At 36.1% G+C, this 21,604-nt stretch overlaps 1 protein-coding gene across 1 annotated transcript in view; it reads left to right on the forward strand.

The window, feature by feature from the left end:
• The first annotated feature begins 16,525 nt into the window (after positions 1-16,525).
• The window catches only part of LOC117382188 (cilia- and flagella-associated protein 46), an 83,820-nt gene continuing 78,741 nt past the window's right edge, over positions 16,526-21,604 (forward strand). Inside the window, exons 1-3 of the mRNA XM_055227486.1 lie at positions 16,526-16,577; positions 16,666-16,772; positions 21,287-21,418. Coding sequence (XP_055083461.1) covers positions 16,526-16,577; positions 16,666-16,772; positions 21,287-21,418 — 291 coding nt within the window. The remainder of the gene's footprint in view (positions 16,578-16,665; positions 16,773-21,286; positions 21,419-21,604) is intronic.

Here is a 21,604-nt window from a genome sequence, read left to right on the forward strand (position 1 = left end):
CTTTTACCGGTGGGAATGGCTGGAAGTGAGCAATGTGTCTTCAATGTATTCTCTACATGAAACTAAAGACTGTTTTGTTTGGAATTTTTTATTTATTTTTATTGAATATCAAAAACTCAGGTAACACTTTATAATACTACATGTTAATTAGCCTTAAAAGATGAAGAAAGACTTAATTAATGAACAAATACTTTAGGCTTTGTGACAACTTAATACTCTAAAGCGCCACACACTACAGGATAATTTGCCCGATTTTGGACCGGTCTGCTTCTCCCCGACTTCGGGTAGTCGTGACCTGATTTAGGATCCTCATATTTTATGCTCCTCATACGTGTATTGTCTGAGCAACTCTGAGCTGCTCTGTCACAAACCATCACCACGGCAACAGCCAATAAAATGGCAGAAGGAGTCTCATCTGTATTGTCCATTAGAATGTGTCCTCTGCAGGTACTGACTCCCAGTCCACAAACAGTACTATTAATCGGTTTGAAGAGTTCTTTAAAAGTAAAAAGGCAAGAATGGTGAGTCTATTTACATTCACACAGCAAAGATCGAGGTGAAGCTGCTGCAGATTAGCAATAGTGACTCTACTTCATGTGTAATGTAACGCCAGCCTTCTGTGCACTGAAAGCATTTATCTGAACTAATGGTCTGATCTTTTGAACATGTCTCAGTCTCAAAACAAGTAGCTCTACTGTAGACAGGAAACAGCTGATGCGAGGTGCACTCACATCTTTTAGCTTATAGTGCACGGTCTTTTCCCTGCTGCAATCTTTGTGCTCACAGATGTAAAACCTCATCCAATTCGCTTTGTGTCTGTGGTCTGTGCTTTTTGTTGCATGTTTAAAAACATTTAAGACTGACAAAATCCTGCAGTGTGTGGAGGACTTAAACCTAACTTCTAAACTAAAGTAGCTACCAAGGATAAATTATTTGAATAAACTATTACATATAATTAATATGTCGTTCTACTAAAGTGCAACTAAAATAATGGATTCTGTAATAGAAATCTAGAATAAATAAAATCTTGTACCTGTAGTTAAGACCTCTACAAACACGGGATTCTAGTTCATCGGTTCCAGTCTTCACCCAAAAAAAGTACATATTGTTCAAGAGCATTTTTTATCTAATTGCAATCATAATATTTGCAATTAGATGTTTTCCCAAAATCCTGCAGCCCTACATACCAACCCAAACTTTACTGTACTACTCAAAATGGTAGTAGTAAAGTACATCACCAATACTAGACTCTTTTGTGGTCCACTTTTTGTGGGGCATTAGCCCGTTCAATGTCCCTTGAATTCTGATTTCCAGCAATCAAGATTCACAGTGACACAAGCTTTAATCAGAGCCAAATCCCATCTCAGCTCGGATCCCTTTACCTGCTTCATTTGCTTACATGTAATGAGGAAGTGAATCGCAGCTGGCCATGAAATTACTTGTCAGTCCTGTGTCCGATCACTCCTGAGCCCCTTGAAATAGAACCAAATCTCTTGTGATGTATCTCTTTACAAAAAAATACAACAAACTATTATTGCCACATAGCATAGGGGAATATAGATAGAAATATAGAAATTACATTTGAGCAAGTACATTTTGAAGGGTTTTGCAGAAGGATTTGTTATCCAATACCTAGTTTCTTTAAAAAATTTTAGAAATTTGACTTTGTATATTTTTTTCATTCAAATGTGGTTTTGCAGTTGGTTAAACTAATCCTAACCCAAATATTATGTATCTACCATGTCTACTACAAGTATTATGTCAACAAATCAACCAACCATTTTAAACCTGCCTCTCTCCATTATTCAGATTTGAATGGGATCAGTGTTTGCTGTTATAAGGCATTCATACACACTACATGCCATATTTAAAAGCATTAGGTGATGAACTATTATGTTTGTCTTGTAATGTCTCATCTTGTCAGTGTAAGACAGGTATTTATCCTATTGTATCAGTCAGTCTGTCAATATAAAAATAATGTGTCTCCTTCATATTTTTCAGAAGTACATCTGCTACACGTGTAAGTTTCCACTTGAGTGCTTTTGTCCTGTATGAGGCATGGCTTTGATGACATTAATGGACTGCACAAACATCGCGGTCACATTGAGATGAACTGGGAGCGTGTCCATTTGAAATCCCATAGGTTTCACTTGAAGCACTAAAAGCATTGGACTATACATTGTGAGCTAGTTTTATCAGGTGTTGGAGCAGTCCCTGATTAGAACATGTCTGGTATCAGTGCTGGGGCCTGTCTCCATGGTGACAGATCATTACAGTGTAATTTCACGGTTCAGGCTGTTTAAACAGGGGCCTATGTAAAGCTGATGTGCTGTTATCTCAATGCTTTGACGTGACAGTCGCTGATTGCTGATGGATTTAGTGATGACTGGCCACTTTTGCAACTTTTACTTTTGCAAATTAACTATACAATTAAGTTTAGTTAATTTAGCTTTAAAATGACTTCAAATCCATGCAAACTGCACAATTTCATGGGAATAATCAGAGGAACCAAGATTAGAAAGAAACCAAATCATTTTGCTCTTTACGTGTCATTTTAATCATCTTTTAGCTAAAACAAATCTAATGATAACCTAATCAGATTTTGACTTACATCTGATGTTAGTAATCTGATTTCTTTCTGATTGTCCACACCTTTGCTGGTTTTGACAAGGAAATTTATGCTCGAAAGATTGAAAGTTATTTTAAAGTTCATTGTCTTCCAAATACAACTGTTACTCTAAAACTCCATGAATTGAATGATACATGTCACCAGGTGTTTTTGACAATCAGATTTCTCATGCAAACACTCCAAAAATGGGTTATCTGATAATCTAGTTTTTATGAGCCACGTAAATGTACCCACTGACTTCTCTATCAGAACTGACAACAGGATCCGCCTCAAGGAAATAATCTGATGAAAAACATCTCAGCTGGATTATAGTTTTACATTTAGTTAATTTTAAATCGTCACAATTTTGATCTAAAACGACTTACAGCTGTTATACCTGATTAAACTGCAAAGAGAGGATATATGCATTCAAATCTGTAACAAAAACTTTCCAAAGCAGATGAATGTGACTGATCTTTGAAACTGCAGAAGGAACCATCTGTTGTTGCTCATAATATCCTTAAAAAATTAGTTTGCACAATGAGCACTCTTTTTTGTTTTGTTTTAAATCTAATTGTAGTCATAATATTCACAATTAGATGTTTTCTCAAAGTCCTGTAGCTCTACATACTGACCGAAACTTTACTACTACCATTTTGAGTAATATAGTAAAGTACATCAACAATACTAGAATCTTTTGTGGTGCATTCTTTGTGGGATATTAGCCTGTTTATTTTCCCTTGAATACTGATTTCCAGCAATCAAGATTCACAAAGACACGAGCTTTAATCAGAACCAAATCCCATCTCAGCCTGGATCCTTTTACCTGCTTCATTTGCTTACCTGTAATGAGGAATGAGTGAATTGCAGCTGAATGTGATTGAGCTTTGAAATTGCAGAGGGAACCATCTGTTTTTGCTCATAATATCCTCAAAATACTCTTAGGAGCAAAACATACAATGTAAATAAACACATTCAGATTCTCCAGCTTCATTAATATAGAAACAGGACTTCTGGTTCAAAACTGTGCAACGTTTTCTTATGTTCCATGATAAAGTGAAGGTGTGCTGTCAAGATCTAAGCTTCAGATGTCCAAAAATAGATGAAGAAGTCTACTAATGCAGTGTATTTTACCAGGGCTGCAACTAATCATTATCTTAGCAGTTAAAACAATTATTCTATGGAAGCCCTGAGCAGCAAGAGAAAAAAAGGCACATTTTAGGCTCCATTTTCTAAGTTATTTTCTAATTTTTATTTTTTTTTCACCAACAGTATACTTTTTTCCTCATCTTTTTTATCTGTTTTACTGACAGCTCAATTTTTTTTTTCTTGTCTTGTTTTTTGGTTGTTTTTTTGTTTTTGTTTTTTTTGATTTTGCGAAAGGAAAAAAAAATTACGTAGAAAAGGAAGCCCAAATGGTGCGATTTTTTTTTTTTTTTTTACTCTTACCGCTCAGAAACTCCGTATATTTCTGTTGTACACTGAAACATTTAAAATACATTATGAACCAACAAAAAGATTGAAATCATTATTCTTCTTTTGTTATCTTTATTTATACAGGGAACCCAATGAGAGCCCCCAAACTCTCTTCTTCTTGAGTGCTCTGTTTAAAATACAATACAGTGACCGATGGCTTCTAAATATTTACGAATAAGATGTATTATTGACGAAAACGAGAACTTGTTGAGAAATTGATCTAATAATGCCACTGTCTTATAAAGGGTCTTTTCGCATGTGCTTAAGAGTCTCCTAATGTAAGCAGTAAACAGCACTGAAGGCCTGTAAATTACTTCAATACCTATCCTATATCTTTAACCTCTTATATACAGTGTAGAAGGCCATACTTCTACCCGGTTCCTTCTGAAGTCTGCTCTTGTCCATCAGGCTGTGGTGAGGAAGAGGAGGCAGCAGAGGCAGAACTGTTGTATTGATGGCTGTCAGGGGGAAGTCAAGTGTGGCTAATCACAGCAGACAGGACCCGCAGGAACAGGCCCAGGATGGAGGTGCGAGAAACGTTTTAACAAAATCAATCAGAGCAGCTTTTCTCTCAGCAATATAATGGCAACTAGACATGGAGCAGTCTGCAGGTACACTCAACCAGTGCTGTACGAAAGGAGACCTATACGAGATAAAATGAGTTACTATTATATCATTAATCTTGATGTGAGTACGTTTATGGCGGTTGTCATCTGTCATATTAAAAGATATAAGAAAAAAATCTGTCTATTGATGACTTTTTTTTTCTTTTCTTTTATCTTTATTTATAGAGGAGAATCCAATGAGAACAACTGGACTCTCTTTTTCATGGGTGCCCTGTTTAAAATACAATACAAGCAGAAAAAACAAACAAGTATACAAGTCCATATAAAAACATTAAAAACAGGTGCAGGGATGTGTATAAAAGTTCTTTACCAGATTATTAAAACGCAATTGTGTCACCCACATATCCGGTTTTGCTTTCTCTTGGAGTGTATTCACTTGGAATGTGTAACTGATAACAGAACCAGAAAAATCCTCAAATATATAGGGATGATTTATACGATATAGATTACTTCTATAGTTGAGTAAAGCAGGTAAGGTTGTATGTTTACACTAGTGTTGTCGCGATACTAAAATTTCAAACTCGATTTCTATATTAAGGATTAGACTCAAAACTCAATACTGATTCCGATAATACGATGTTAATAAAAACATTCTTTTTTAGACAATAGATTGTGATTTTCAGAATTACATGATAGTACTTTCTTTTATATTACCATGTTGTGTTAAATCTGTGTAATCGCTCAGACGTCCAGGTAGGTTCCATAGTGGTTCGTGAGCGTATACTAGTCTATGTGATCTTATATTTGCTCTGATCATCAGCTCAAGATCATTCTAAAGCTATTCAGGAATGGTTCATTTCTGTCCTGTGAATGTGACATTAGTATCGATACGTGCTTTCATGACTATCTAGTTTCAATACTAATTTTAGTACCTATTAGTATCTGATTTCTGATACTTTTGACAACCCTAATACAAGATAAAGTGACTTATTATTATTCTTGAAGTGAGTACTTTTGTAGGGATGTATATGTGTGAACAGTATGAGAAGAATTCCCAAATATATCATGAGGATTTATGGGATATCATATCTTCCATAGTTCAAATGGATGAGTAATGCTAAGGAGGTGTTGTATGTTTATAACCGTGGTTCACAAACTCTGGTACATGCACAGGAGGTAAGTGGATTCTCCTTAAGTTATATTGGTAAATTAATTACAATCCATTTTATTATCGGCTGAAAATGTCCATTTCCAACCAACCTCAGTAGAAAAAGATTCAAGCCTAACTATTATTGCCAAGTTGCAGTGAAGATAAACTATAAGACTCCAACTATAAGAATACACCACAGCAGAAAACACCCAGGTCAATACAGATGTCATGTATGTATGTACATAAGATACTTGTGTGTAGATAAGATACTTAAAAAAAACCTTAGCCTTCCCTTACCGCGAAAAACAACAAAAGTGTACATTGAAATATCAGCAGTGTCTACTCTGCTGGATGTAACTGCTTTTCATCTTTAAAACATAAACATTTATAGTAAATAGTGGAAAATCTTGAGCATGTTCTAAGTAAAACTGCTCTAAAATCTCCGAAAACCGGTTAAATCCAGGTTTATGATCAATAAAATACATGAATAACATAGTATTTTGCCCCGCTTAGAGATAAAATCAAAATGTTACATACAATTTTAAAATTTTGACATTAGAGAAAACCTATTAAGAACTTTCTCTTATTGAACACGTTAATAATTACAGTTATATCAATCTCAGCACTGCTTTGGAGAATCAACCCAATTAAATCAATGTCAATATCAAATAAAACTTGGAACAGGTTTTCTTTTTTTTTTTTCTTTTTTTTAACCTGCATAATTAATTTGCCAGCAAAATTGTTATGCACTTTTAATTTTATTATATTGGAATGTAATTATTTATTTATATATTTATTTATATTTTATTTATTTTAACTTTATTTATTCACTTATTCATTCAATTGTTTTTACTGGAATCAAGCACAAAATCGTACATTATCACATTGTAGATTGTTGTACTAACTTTCAAGGTATGTCACCTGTTTGTCTCCACGGAGATTTGAAGCTTTGCCTGCAAATGATCCACAGTATGGCATTAAACTAAAAGAAGCGAAGGCTACTAGGCAAAATTACAAATTACTGTTCACAGTAGGAATGTATGTTTTTCAATATGTTTTCAAGCAATAAAACCCCCTGTAAAATAAATGAATAATTAATTAATGTAATGCCATTCTGTAGAACATGCAAAGAAAAAACATCACCACAGAGACAAGCAAGTGGTGCACCCCCAGCAGTAAAGATACACAGTGCAAGAAAATAAAATGTATTTAATGGTCTTATAATACACAAAATTGACTCTTATAAGCTTATGTTATAATGGTGTTACCTCATGCAAAACCAAGACTTGTGTTTTGTTTCATTTACACACATACAAGTAATCCTGCATTATTATTCTATACCTCTAAAACTCAAAATCCCCTGTCCCACCTTGTGATGTCATGAAGCGGACGTTTTAAAGTTAACAGATACCTTTTAGTTCAGATGGACAATTCCAGGGCTGAAATTACCCAAATGATTCTAGTGAAGGTGTATGGAGCTTAAAAACACCATAGAGCACTTTCTGTATCACCACATGACATCATAAGGTGGAACAGAGTGTTTTAGAGTGTTTTCTGTTAGAGAGAAGAACTCTCTCTAAACATGTCAGGTTTGTGCGTTAAACATGTGTGAATGAAGCAATACACAACTCTGGGTATGTTTGTGATGAAGAAACAACAATATAGATCAGAAAATAGCGTAATAAGGACCCTTTAATCAACTTAGTTTTCCTTACTATGACAATAACAAGTTGCCTTCGCACCTCATGATATTACAGTGCAGTGAATCCGCGTCACTTCTAACATGTGTCACCAGTGTATTGAAGTCATTAGTCTTCCTGCTCTGATCTTCTGGTGAGTGATTTGTGAGTACGCTTGATCAGATGCATTAGGATTTAATCAGAGAGGTGCAGGGACTGTGTCAGTGGAGATATGTAGATCCCAACACACAACCCTGACAGAGGGGGTCCAGCAGAGGAGGGGGGGTACGCAGGGGAGATAAACATGTGTATAATTATTCAAAGACTTTAAGGTACGCTGATCACAACATTTCATTACAACACGCACTGATTTAGTTTTGTGGAAAAGTTATTGCTTGGATCTAGTTTAAAGATAAGATTTTGACTAGAGGGGGGGACGCTCTGGGACAGTTATCCATTTGCTGGTGAAAGTTGATTAATCAGCTTGTTTTTCTAATTTTCTTTTGGTTCTATCAATGATTTTTTTTTTTTTTTTGAAGCACTGCTGTTTTCGGATGTGATTTTGGGCTTTGCAAAAATTCATTGAAATGTGTATTTAATAAATCATGTGACGACTTCCTAGACTGTTAGTCAAAATTAATGTTTAAACTGTACTTTTATTTGATCCTGTTTTAGCATGGTAAATTATAGGACCTGACAGATAGACAGTGCTAAAGCATCCGGGGGCCATCAAATCTAATCCTCCAGTCACAGCGATGAAGTTTTGAAACACATGGAGCTGAGGACTGAATGAATGCCCTTATTAGCTAATACTGACAAAGAAGGAAAGACGGTATTCACCTTATTCTGGGAGTTGCCGTAGGCGCCACCATTGCTATTCAGATTGTATTATTTTGCATGGAGCTGCTGATCTTGACAGTAAATCAGTTCTATAGGGACTACAAAGCCGTTTTAAAGCCTCCCAGAGAATTGGTGCATTGTTGACTTGTTGGTCAAATAAACATAGCACGTTTTAAACAAATCAACCTACTTTATATCAGATTTTAGCTGCAAAACTTTTCCCAATTTCTCTGTTTAAATGAATGGGATTCCCGCTTAACCAGAAAAAAGCGCTGTTTAGTCACATTTACTGCAAAAATGAGTGAGGCAGAATAAGGTCAATAGGACATATTTTCACATCTTAAGATCATGGTTGTGAAAGCTTTGGAAAGCAATGAATCAATAAAAGGATTCACATATTGTTCAAGTAAATCTCAGTAGAGGAAAATAGGATTTGTTCAGCTCAATATGGTCCCAGTAGGACGACAGCAGCTCAGTTGGTAGAGCGCTTGTCCACTGATCCGAAGAGTGACAGTTTGAATCCTGCTCGCGATGTAAACATCAGTGGTATAGCAGTCGGATCCACTTACCCACAGGTTGGCGGTGCGATTCCAGCTCTCACAGATGAATGCTGTTGTTGTGTCCTTGGGCAAGAAACATACCCCTTGCTGATGTATGTGTGAATGGGTGAGGTTCCTTGATGTAAAGATCTTTGAGTGCCTTGAAGGTGGAAAAGTGCTATATTAAAATGTGACCATGACCATTTACCATAGTGAAAGTCAGACAAAGGCGATAACATAACACATTATTCTGCCGCCATAGCACTATACAAGTTACACATTTTCAAATTACTATATGGAAAAATTCATGCGAGCCCCCTGTGTCCAAATAAAGAACATTTTGGTGATTTATTGCTCATAATGAGTCTATATTAATCTAAGGACGAAGCTCTAGCCAGAACCCCTGTGAGGTGGAACAAATGTGCTCTGCTGTGACTTAAAGGGCTCAAAACACTGATTAGCATTAGCAAAACATTGGGATCTGGGGCTTTGCTGTTTGGACACTGTTGATTCCACATTTAAACCTGACTGATTATAGACTGCATGAGAGAATTTGGCAGGAAAACATTTTGGAAGAGCTTAAAAGTGTTGCCGCGGGCGTATAATTATATCAATAACTGTCATCGCGGAGTCTCTGTTTAAAAAGGCTTTGAATGAGGTAGAGCTAATTACACCCAGGTGGGCTTCCTCAGCAAAAGCGCTGGCGATGCTGCAATACTGATTCAAAATGGGCAACATAGTGTAAATACAAGTAAATACAGTATGCACATGAGTACTAAGCAGGCTGGTTACTATTATAATTACTATATCGACTTGGATGGAACAATTTTGGGGGTCAATCTTTATTATGGGTGCTTTTTCTTTGTACCAGTGGGAAATATTTGGTTAATTTTCTGTTTCATGATGAGATTTGGTGATGAGGTTGATGGGGGCACAAGCCTCCCCTACAATGAACAATGCACCCCCAAAGACTTCTGCCCCGCTTTCATAGCACATCCAGTTTCCACTAAAAATGTTCAAATGGCAACCAGGGAGCGTTCAAAATGAGACTACGCTCCATTATTAAAAGGTTCTCTAACTTTTTAAGTGAGCACCCACATTGACCTCTCCCCTTAACTCCTCCAACCAAAAATGTCTAGCGCCGCCCCGGTCCTCGGAGGCTCCCTAAGCTTCAGAGGCATTAAAGGATGGGTCAAATGCAAAGGACAAATTTCACCAGCTAAACCAGGACTAGCTTAGAACCATTCTTACATTTTGTATGACTTCTTCCAATTGATGAAACAAATTATAGGGCAACAATGCGAATCTCTAGCTCAATGTGATAGTCACGCATTGACTATGAAATATGGGACCAGAGGATCTTACTGTTTAAACTACGAAACTACTCCAAAATATCCATGCAACAGCAATAATAAATGCAATTGCAGAAAACATGTTAGATCAGGATTAGTTTATTTTGTTGTTGGACCTAATTTCACTACAAGATTTTCATTAGATTAAATGCAGTGTATCTTGAAGTCATCTTGCTACCACAGCTAAGTACCTTGCAGCCTCTTCTCCAACACGCTTGTACTTGTTGTTTAAGTTTGACCTTGTCTTGCAATTCTCACCTCTCCCTAAAGAGCAGAGCAGGCCTGAGGGGCGTGAAGCTCAATCCAATGTGTAAAAAATCACACATGGGGCAGGTCCATCCATGACATTTCCAAAGTAGGTCTGTCACAATAACACATTTTGAAGTAGCACATATTGCTGAAGAAAATATGGACGAGAAATAATAATGAAACAAATTTATGCCACTCACACAATAACCCTAAAGAATAATTCTCCCCAAAAGACTATTTTAAATGTACGATACAATTAAAAAAACACAAACTGCAGTAAATAAATAGTAGAATGATACACTTTGGTAGTTAGTTTGTATCTAAAAAGCGTCATAGAAGTTATTAATTCAACCCGCCACAGCTCAAATCTAATCATAGAACAGGGAACAATGTCAAAAAGTTCCTGACTAGTACTAAGAAAAAATACCCACGATAAATACTGACCCCCAAAAATGATTGTTCCATCTAAAATATATTGAACAATAAGTTGATATACGAATTAGACAAAAGACAAAAAAAAACCTGATTTAAATATGGAAGTTTGCGGTCAAATTGTGACTGCTGTTGCCAAATCGTTCTGTATTGCAGCACTTTTCACTGTCAGAGACCAAGGGAGCATTAAAAACTATCTGTACATCTTTAATATTTGGTAAAATTTAAGTATTTGTGAAAATGACAGCGTGTAGAACAACTGCTACTGTAGAGTTTTCAGTGTTATCAAGCGCCTGATAAATAATTGAAAAACTTTTTTACATCATGGTCTGTGGGGAGTGGTCCCGATAGAGAAAGTGTTCTCTGTGACAGCTTTGATTTATTGTGAATAAGGGGGAATTGTACAAGAGATACGTCCTGATATATAAAAGCCAGTACAATAACTATTCAAATTGAGGGTGTGCCTCAAAACATGTTTTCTATGTAACACACTTGAATGCAAATTACGATTCCAAAACAAGACCTATCAAATGCCACATAAAATGAAAACTAGACTAGAAAATTACTAAGGCTCACATGGGTAAAAAGCAATGAAAGAAATGATTCACAGAACAGATCCACCTATAGAGCAAACAAGATACATTATTAGATTTGAGATTACATTTATTAAAGGACCTATATTATGCTATTCTCTGATCTATATTATGATGTTGTTTCCTGATCAAAAACATTGTTTCATTCATAAGTTTAACACATAAACGCCTGCATATTCAGGCTGAGTTATTCTCTCAGATGGAAAATACTCCACCTTGTTATGTCATGTTGTAATACAGGAAGTGCTCCACTGTGTTTGTAAACCCCATACACATTCACTGGAATCATTTGGATGGTTTCAGTCCTAGAATTACCAATCTCTACTGGACAAAAGATAAAAGATAGATGTTAATTTAAACACTATCGCTTCATGACATCACAAGGTGGAATAGAGCATTTTGACCTTTGGAGATGTAGACAGACTAATAAAGGCTTACTCAAGCATATGAATGTGAATGAAACAAAACACAACTCCAGGTATGTTTTTGATGAGGTTACAACATTATAACATGGCTAAAGGTTCACACTTACCAATTTTATGTAATATAGGACCTTTAAAGTTTGACTAGGCAGGAGACAATATTTCATGTTAATCCTGAATTGTGTCAACAACATCAGAAAAGATAAAACATAATTCATTAACAAAATGAAAAGCACAATTTTTAACTTTTCTGTAATGTTTGTTAATTGGCCTGACATTTCAATCAAGCAAAAGACTTTATATGTAAGGCTCATCTAACCCTTTAAACAAGCAGATGGGCTACAGGCAGTTGTCTAAACAGCTGTAGCTTCTTAAGTGCGTCTGTGCTAACACACGCAGTCTATAGGCGCGCTTAATTCACTGCTCTGCTGGACTCCGCTGGCTTGATTAATGTAAATTGACTTGTGTCTTCATTGTTTATCTCAGTCTTACACCTTGGTTTGGCTCTGCACTGTGACAGGGGAGTATCGCACTGTTACATCCTCATTAAATGGTCCCAGATAACAGCGAACACAACATGGATCATTTCTTAACAACATCTCCATTTTTGCTCTGGTTTTAACAGCGGCCCGTGACCCAAACACATAGCAATTCAGCAAAACAGCTTTTATGATGTAAAGTAAACACAAGTGGAATGACACTAACACAGAATGAGGTTTAGTATTTGCAAAGTGAGATGAAGACCTCTGCACATACTCCCATACTTATTTATATAAGTCTTATTCAGTGAATGAGCTGCACTGACAGTCAATTATAGAGTGAATGAAAGCAGAGATGTTTGTAATGAATTATATTGGTACATTTTCCCCACAAGTACCAATTGACAAAGCTTATGAGGCTTATTTACAACAAAGACATGAATAAGGAAAGCCATCACTATGCTATGGGCAATGGATTGTAATTGGATACATTTAGTTGTGTGATTTTTTTACTGACGTCTGGTGGTGCAGTAGTTAGCGTTCCTGCTGCACAGCTAAAAGGTTTTAAGTTCAAGTTCTGGATGATATGGGGCATCTCTGGGTTGAGTAGGGTTGTCAAATATATAGAAAATCAGATACTAGCGATATGAGTGATACTAAAACTAGTATCAAAACTCATTTGAGCAGGTATCAATACTAAAAAAAAGTCACATTCACAAGACAGAAATGAACCTTTCCTGAATAGCTTTAGAATGATCTTGAGCTGTATCAGAACAAGTATAAGACCACATAGCACACAGACCACTATGGAACCTTAGTATCGAAATCGAAAAAAAATTATATCAAAATTTTAGTATTGTGACAATACCATTTACTTACATTTTTGGTAGTGCAGTAGTTAGCATTCCTAACGCACAGCAGAAAGGCTTTAAGTTCAAGTTCTGGATCATGTGGGGCCTTTTTGTGTGGAGTGTGCCTGTTCTCCCCATTTGTGAAAATGTCCTCAAGGTGTTCCAGGACTCACCTGTAAAAAGAGAGAGGAACAGCAAATAAGAACTGTATTGGTCTGGCAACATTTTAAAAGTGTCAAGACAGAAATGAAAAATGTGACCTTGATGGCAATGGGACTGAAATATATCACAAAAAACGTATTTTACTTCAGAAACTAGTGATTGCTACATCTTATTTGTCAGGCACCTTTTTGAGAGGATGATTGATGCTCACTCTGAAGTTGTTGTTGATGTTGTGCAAAGTTTCATTACTTTGCACAACATCAACAAAAGAATTTTGCTATGGTCCAAAGCCTGAATAGCTTTAGAATGACTTTGAGTTGTATCAGATTCAGAACAAGTATATACAACCACATAGACTAGTATAGCCCATGGACCACTATGGCTCCTAACAGGATGACTGAGGCATTACACAGATATAAGGTCACATATTAAAGAAAGTACTATTATTATTATTTTGTCTAAATAAAGAGTGTTTTATTTTTGTTTTATCATTATTACTGTGATATCGGAATAGGTATTCAGTATGGAGTTTATTCCTTAGTATTGAAATCAAGTTTGATATTTTAGTATCATAACAACACCACATAATAGGACAAGAGAAGAGTCACAGTTAGGGATGTCAAGATTGTTAGGGTAATTAACAATTGTGATTATTCAGGTTACAAAATAATCATAAGAACTAAAAAATAAAAATGTGAATTGGTCAATGTGTCAATAATTGTGAATAATTATTAAATTGTGATATTTCTTTTCATTATAATCATAACACTAACATTTTATATTGTGACATCTGTCACCGCAGTACTGTTCAAAGAAATTATTAAATAGTTTGACTGTTCCCCTCACAATAATTAATATGGTGCAGAACTATGCCACTGCCTGATCTTAGTATTTCTCCTTTGCATTTCCTTTTTAGACACACACATATAGGCCTGTCACACAAAAAAATACTATACTGACTTACCTATAGTTTGGGGCTCACTGTTATCGTGTGTACATTTTCTTTGTAAATGTTGGGAGATTTGGGGTATTTTTGTTGTAATACATTTGAGCTCTAAAAGGTTGAATCTATGGCTAATTATTGACCAGTAAAAGAACATCATATGTTGCAGCTCAAGCTTTTTAATGATACTGTCTATTATAAAATGCTTTACTGGGATCATTTTGCATTATTGTTATTATGTCAGGGGCATAAAGAAGTTTCAATATTATCCATTATCGCAATACATCTCTGTACAAATGTATCTTGCTTCAAAATTTGTTAGCGTGACAGGCCCACACACATACACACAAGACTCTGAGAGAGCCCACCTGGACCAGAGACTCCGGGAGAACACCATCATGTTTATCACTGCTAATTGTTTGGTTTAAAGTGACTTTATTAATCACTGTTGTTGCATTCTGTTTAGTTATAATGTTTTGCCATACTGCTACTCTGCTTAACTTATTTCTTTTTAATGTAATCCCTCTGTCTTGCGCTCATTTAGGGTTAATCCTCATGTACTTAAACATGCCTCTGTTCTGGTGGGTCTGTTTTTCTTCTGTGATATGTTAGTTGACCTGAGTTCAGCCTGAATTAAGTTCTGTATTACTTCAATCAGTTTTTATGAAATTATTTTTACTTTATTAAATTCAAATGTTTCCTACATTTAAAACATGTTGTCTTTACCTTTCTATGTGGGCTACTATGATCACAAATATTAGACAATTTGTGGACCGTTTTAATTTTGGATCGCAAAACCTGGGAACTACATATTTATTTCCTTGAGAGATCATAAAACCTATTTTACGGTACATTTCTAATATTACCAAATACAGTAAGAGCAGAGACAATATATTCATATTATATTCCATGCATTATATATATACATTCCCATCCCATAGTGTTGGTGAATAAAACAGCGATTGTTCTTTCCCCCTGCAGTGTTGAAATGTAGCTTATAAGCACAGGCTCTGACAGGTATGAGCTCTACATTCCACCATATACTGTAAGCCCATCTGTTCATATTGTGTAGATAGAATTTTCCATAGAAGCTTTGGCGTTTGTTCAAAATCAATGTCAATGCAGTGGTATATTTGTGCATGTGCATTAGAGCATTAATAATTGCACAAACCCTAGGCCTTTGAATTCATAGCATAGTGCAAAAAATCAGGTTAAAGAGAAAAAAACAATAGTTGTATTTAAATCTCCAATAAGGTGAGTGTTTTGTTGGACTTTTAGGCAGATTCTACAATGCACTGACATATTTAGCTTGAAAGTTATACTAACACAAGCTTGCTCTGAGGATACTGCAAGGTGTAACCCAAGTCTTTTAATTAAGTCTAGATGGAAAGTGCCTGACATCTCTTCCGCCTGTCTTTTAATGGTTTCTCTGATCAAACCCTGCCCATATCGGCATTCCTTTGTTTTTTGTTTTTTTTCTTGACAAATCCAGAAGGACTGCTTAAATAGAATTTCTGTAGAATTTCTGTATTCACCTGTCGAGAAATTAGCTGTGTAAGAAGAAAAATAGTAGTAGTTTGCATACAATATCCGCAAGGAAATAGTGCCATTTGCAGTTTGGCATCTGCCTTACGATACTTTTCAATACTATATTTATTATACTTCTACCTTTGTTTGTTGTTATCTCCTACTAAATACATTATACTAGTATTAGCATATTAGTATCTTCATCATGTATAATACAATATTGGTGCTATTTTGCAGTGACCTTAAAAAGTAATTAGTTAAAATAGACCTAACACGAAGAATGCAGGTATTATGTTTGTCCTTCTGCGCTTACCGTAGTTGAGTACCTGTCTTTGGTTGCTAGGTAATGACTCACGCTCCAAATCCTAAACACTGGAAAGTATACGGTTTTTTTCGTGTTAATTCATTACATTACATTTTTACTTAAACTTGATGAACTGCGATGTTTTGATTCAATGACAGGTTAAATTACGTACTTCTGTAATAATACGCGTTCAGGTATTTTATTTTAACAAACAAAACTGAATTTCGTCTGCCACATATCTGCGTGCATTAAATATTTTGCAATTTAACGTTAGCTAGTTGGCTAACGTTAGCGAGAGTGACACGTGAATTTGCTAATGTTTGATAATGGCGTTAGCTGAACATTTTGATGACATGGATTCAGAAGAGATCCGCAAGTACATTTCAAAGGCCAGAGAAGAAAAAGGTTAGTCACACTTACTTTTGAAGTTAGATATCGTTGTTTTGTTTTTTCACCTAACGTTGACTTAAAATACTTTGTTTATCATGTGTAGATGCAGGAGCGCTACAAATGGCTTATAACTTCTTGACGAAAACCGGAAACCGTGAAGAGTGCGTTTCCCCGGACATTTATGTGTTGTGTGCTGAAGCAGCTCTACAAGTGAGTCCTTTATCTAATCTATCAGAAAGACTCCGAGTAACTGTGAGATTTTGCCCTCTCTACAAGAGATTAGGGTGTTTTTATTGAGCGGATAATATTTAAAATGATTATAGTATTTAAATGTATAAATAATACTCGTAGGCCTGTCACAACATTTGCTAGAGTTGGAACAATGTGTTTTGGGGGCTTAATATGTATGTGTGTACTTGTTCCTTGCACTAGTGGGGAATTTTATTTGTTTATTGTAGTACGATGAGTTTTAAACTGTAGAGGGTCGAATACGTTTTCGCAGGTCTTTCCTTCCTGCTGCTGTCAAACTGTACAACGAACACTGAACATGTGTCATTCAACTATACCCATGTGCAATACTGAATACCATGTAAATCTACTGAAGTCACTTTACTGAGATTTATTCTGTTTATATACTGCACTGTTACTATTTTGTACATAATATGAAACAGTGTGTTACATTAGAGTCAATTTTTAGTTTATTTTTAAGTTTATTTTTAAAATATTTTAAGCTATTATCTATTATCTTGTTTTATTGCATGTTACCATTTTCCTGCTGTTCTTGAACTGTGCGGTACAATACTGGAATTTCCCCACTGTGGGACTACTAAAGGCATATCTTATCTTATCTTATAAGTAATTTCTATGACTGATTATAGATATTCGCTAAATACCTAAATGTTTAATTTGACATTGTATTTGTTTAATGATAAGAATGGGACTGGACATTTCCTTCTTCATCAGTACCATAAAGTGTAGATTCAATATTATGATTTATTGTTCTAATTTTTATAGCAGTGTATTGCCCTTCAAAATCTTGTATTGTGACAGGCTTAAATCCCTAGAATTGACAATAATTATGAAATATAATTTAAACGATTGTATTAACTAGTATAAACTGTAAAATCTAAACTGACTGCAATGTCCTTCTAGAACTGTATAGACCAATTAGAATAAAACCCATTTGCAAGGTGATAGTTTCTATCTCAAGGATATTATAAAAAAAATGAAATTACAGTGTCCTTTAACGTCCTCATTTCATTTTTATAATTGCACAGTTTAGCTATGCACATTAGAAGCATATGGAGACAGACTATACAGTGAAAAAGCCAGTATCTCAAGAGCAGCAGATCACAGATTCACAAAGACACCGATCCACCTACCAGCCACAGTCACCTTTCAAAGAGCCCATGACTGATGAAACGTCCTGTAAGACATAACACTTCCTGGTGCCTCACAGACTAAAGCATTAGCATATTACTGAAACATGGGAAGCTCATTACCTCCCACAGAGGACATTATGTACCCGACACATCTGTTTGAGTCTGTCAAAACAATAATATAACAGTAACTGCTGCGGCTCAAATGTCTTTATTCAACAGCATTATGTAGCTGCATATGTGTATATATGCACATACACACAATACAATTACCAAGTGATGGTAACATCAGGAGAAAGAGACACTATAGAAATACCAGGGGCTCAAAGAAGAGCTGGAGAAGACCTGGAAGGTGAAGGCAGCAGTGGTGCCCGTGGTCATCAGAACAGTAACCCCCCAAACTGGAGGAGTGGTTACACTAGATACAAGGAAAAAACATCAGACATCTCAGTCCAGAGAAGTGCAGTACTAGAAACAGCAAAGATACTATGCAGAATCCTCAAGCTCCCAGGCCTCTGGTAGAGGACCCCAGCTTGGAAACAGGATGTCTATAAATAGATGATATGTTGTTGTTTTTTTGTTTGTTTGTTTTTTTCTTGTTTAGACAAGTAATATAAAAATGAAATATTGTATGTTAAAAATTATCATGACAGCCCGGTCTGGTCTGTAAAATCTATGATATTTTTCAACTCTATTTAACAAAGGGTACACCACTTGGTTTGTCCAAATGTTTGTAAGGCATGGCAAGTTTATTTGTATAGCATGAGTTGTTCACAAAGACCAATTCGAAGTGCTTCACAGAATAAGACAGACATTAAAATCATAATGAAATGAAATCAAAACATAAATAATCATCATAAAATAAACAGTCATATGCACAGCTAAACAACTGCTTTGAAGCTGAATTTAAACACTGGCAGAGTAGAGGCCTGCCCCACATCTTCATAAAGACTGTTCTAGGTTTTAGCTGTATAAAAATGAAACGCTGATTCCCCATGTTTAGTCCTGACTCTGGGCACCAACAGAAGGTGGGTCTCTGAATTCCTCAGAGGGCGAGATGGCATTTATATAGCACTTACATGTTGAAGATGTTCTTTGGTACTAGGCCATGGAAACTTGTACATAGCCAAAGCTGCTTTAAAATCTATTCTCTGAGCCACATGAAGCCAGTGCAGAGACCTGAGCACAGGACTTATGTGCTGGTACTTCCTAGTGCCAGTCAGGAGCCAAGCAGCAGCGTTCTGGATGTACTGCACCTGTTTTAACGCTCGTTTGGAGAGGCCAGTGAGCAGGCCGTTACAGTAGTCTAACCTACTGGAGACAAATGCATGGATAAGTCTCTCCAAATCTGGTTTAGACAGTATACTTTTGATTTTTTCAATGTTTTTGATGGTTAAATGCTGCAGAAGTTATTGATTTGATGTGGCTGTTAAACTTCAAGTCTGAGTCCATTATTACCCCTAGATTTCTAGCCTGATTTGAAGATTTTAGAGAGAGAAACTAGAAGTGACTACTGGCACTTTGTCTCTGTTTCTGTGGGCCAAAGACTATGACTTCAGTCTTGTCTGCATTTAGCTGGAGAAAGTTGTTTTGCATCCACACACTGATCTGTTGGATGCAGTGGCAGAGTGAATCCACTTGTATTGTTAGGGAGCTACATGTCCTGTATTTTGTCCGTTAGCAGCAGTGTATGGTGTATTTATTCATTGTCTTTTTGTATCACCTTTGATTGTTAGGGGCACTGAGTGGAAGAGAACTAAGTATAGCTAAAAGCATTTTTGTTATTATAGAGAAAGCTGAAACTTATAATGTTACTCTCTTAGGTAAACAGGAACCAGCGTGTAACTGGTTTGACCTTTGTGTATAGTGTCATATGCATCTCAGCAACTTTTGTTTGAATCGTATTGCTGACTCCAAGCAAATGTCGGTTATAGAAAACTCTAGTGAGTGGCTTTGCTTTGCTCTGCTCTTTCAGAGGAGCTAAATTATTTCTGCAGGTAGTGAAGATTTATAGGGCTTAATAAATCAATATTATGATTTATCAACACTAGCCTCACCCCTGCTCGGATATGAGACCTAATGCTTTTGTACAATAACTTGAGATTGCCTCTGTAGGAGATGGCTTTAATATTCACTAATGTATGGATGTGTCCTGGGGCACTGGAAACTTATTTGAATAATAAAACAGTGACATTACATATTCTGATTTGGTTTTATCTTCTTAATATTATAAAGCACTGGTTTTGTAAAATGCTTCTCTCTCAGAATCTCAGGCACCCTGTGAATATAAAATAATTGGCTCACTAATAGGACTACATGCTCTTTGGTTTTTCGGCAATGTATTAATATTTGATTCCTAACACCACTGTCTGGCATCATTTGGTTTAACTGGTGTGAAATATTAAGGGGAAAACAACCTGTTACTAGAAATGCAATTACCCATGATACTGCACTGCCTGAGGCGAGGCAATCAAAACACAAACTGCTACAGCAAAATCATGGCAAATATAAAGCTACCACAAAGGATTATGTTAACCAGTCTTTGCAATGTGGGTTCAATTCTTGATTAATAATTTCTAAAAACCTCCCTTTCTGCTCTAGTCTGTTGATCAAAGTATCCCAAAAGGGAGAAAATATCTTGGAAAAAGTGCAGAACAAAACAATAAGTCTATCTTGCCATAGCCAGAGCATTAACAGTGAGTTAGTCTTATACTTATATATAATAAAACATGTTTTGTTTTTTGTTTTTTTTACCCCTAGTCAAATATACACATGTGTAACATTTCTGGTTGAGAGTCTGTCACTCCATGGAGTTTGCTTTGCCTGAAATGTTCCACAGTATGGCAGTAAGCATATGATCATGGGACCACCAAGTCATAGTTCAGGTTTGTTGAGAAGCAACCCTGCTCACAAAATGAAAGAAGGTTAAGGCATTTTTAGCAATAAAACACAGGCCATTAAAAAAAAAAAGCAAAATAGATAACTTAACATCTCCAGGGGTGACCCTCAGTCAAAAAAGTTACACAGTGACCAGTGAAAGAGCAGCACTTGTTTACTGCATCTGCTTTTTTACACATGTTTATACAGTTTTCTGATATCATGAAGGCAGACCTGTTATGGCAGTACCCGCAGAATAAGCCATGATTCTGCAGTGCCATGATTGTACCATTTTATTTCTGATGCATCACTTTCCTCTTCTCCATTTCAGTGATAATGCTTTGAAATATACCTTGCGGCACTATTCAAAATGCATTGAACCTTGTGCTGACAAACAAATCTGTGGAACCCCAAATGTGAGCCTCCATTCTGCTGCAGCCTGTGTGTTTTTTGCTCTCTGTGTTTCAGCTTGGACGTGCGCAGATAAGCAAACCGTGTCTAAAGAGCTACTTTGAAGGGAATCCGCCAGCGAATCAATTTCTGTGTCGAGCCTACCTCTGCCAAGGCCAGCTTGAGTGTCCCCCGGCCACTGGGAGCGTGGTGAGGACGGACAATTGGACACATGTCCTCAAGGGGCTGCAGTGTATTCAACTTTAACATTACGCTGTTGTTGTTAAAATTTCAAATACAATTTTGATACTAAAATAAACCTGATCCTCAATGAAGATTCCGGTACCGCAATGACACTAAAAACAGTCTTTATTTAGACAGTAGAATGTAATTTTC

The sequence above is a fragment of the Periophthalmus magnuspinnatus genome, chromosome 15, assembly GCF_009829125.3.
Source record: "Periophthalmus magnuspinnatus isolate fPerMag1 chromosome 15, fPerMag1.2.pri, whole genome shotgun sequence".
NCBI classification, from domain to species: Eukaryota; Metazoa; Chordata; class Actinopteri; order Gobiiformes; family Gobiidae; genus Periophthalmus; species Periophthalmus magnuspinnatus.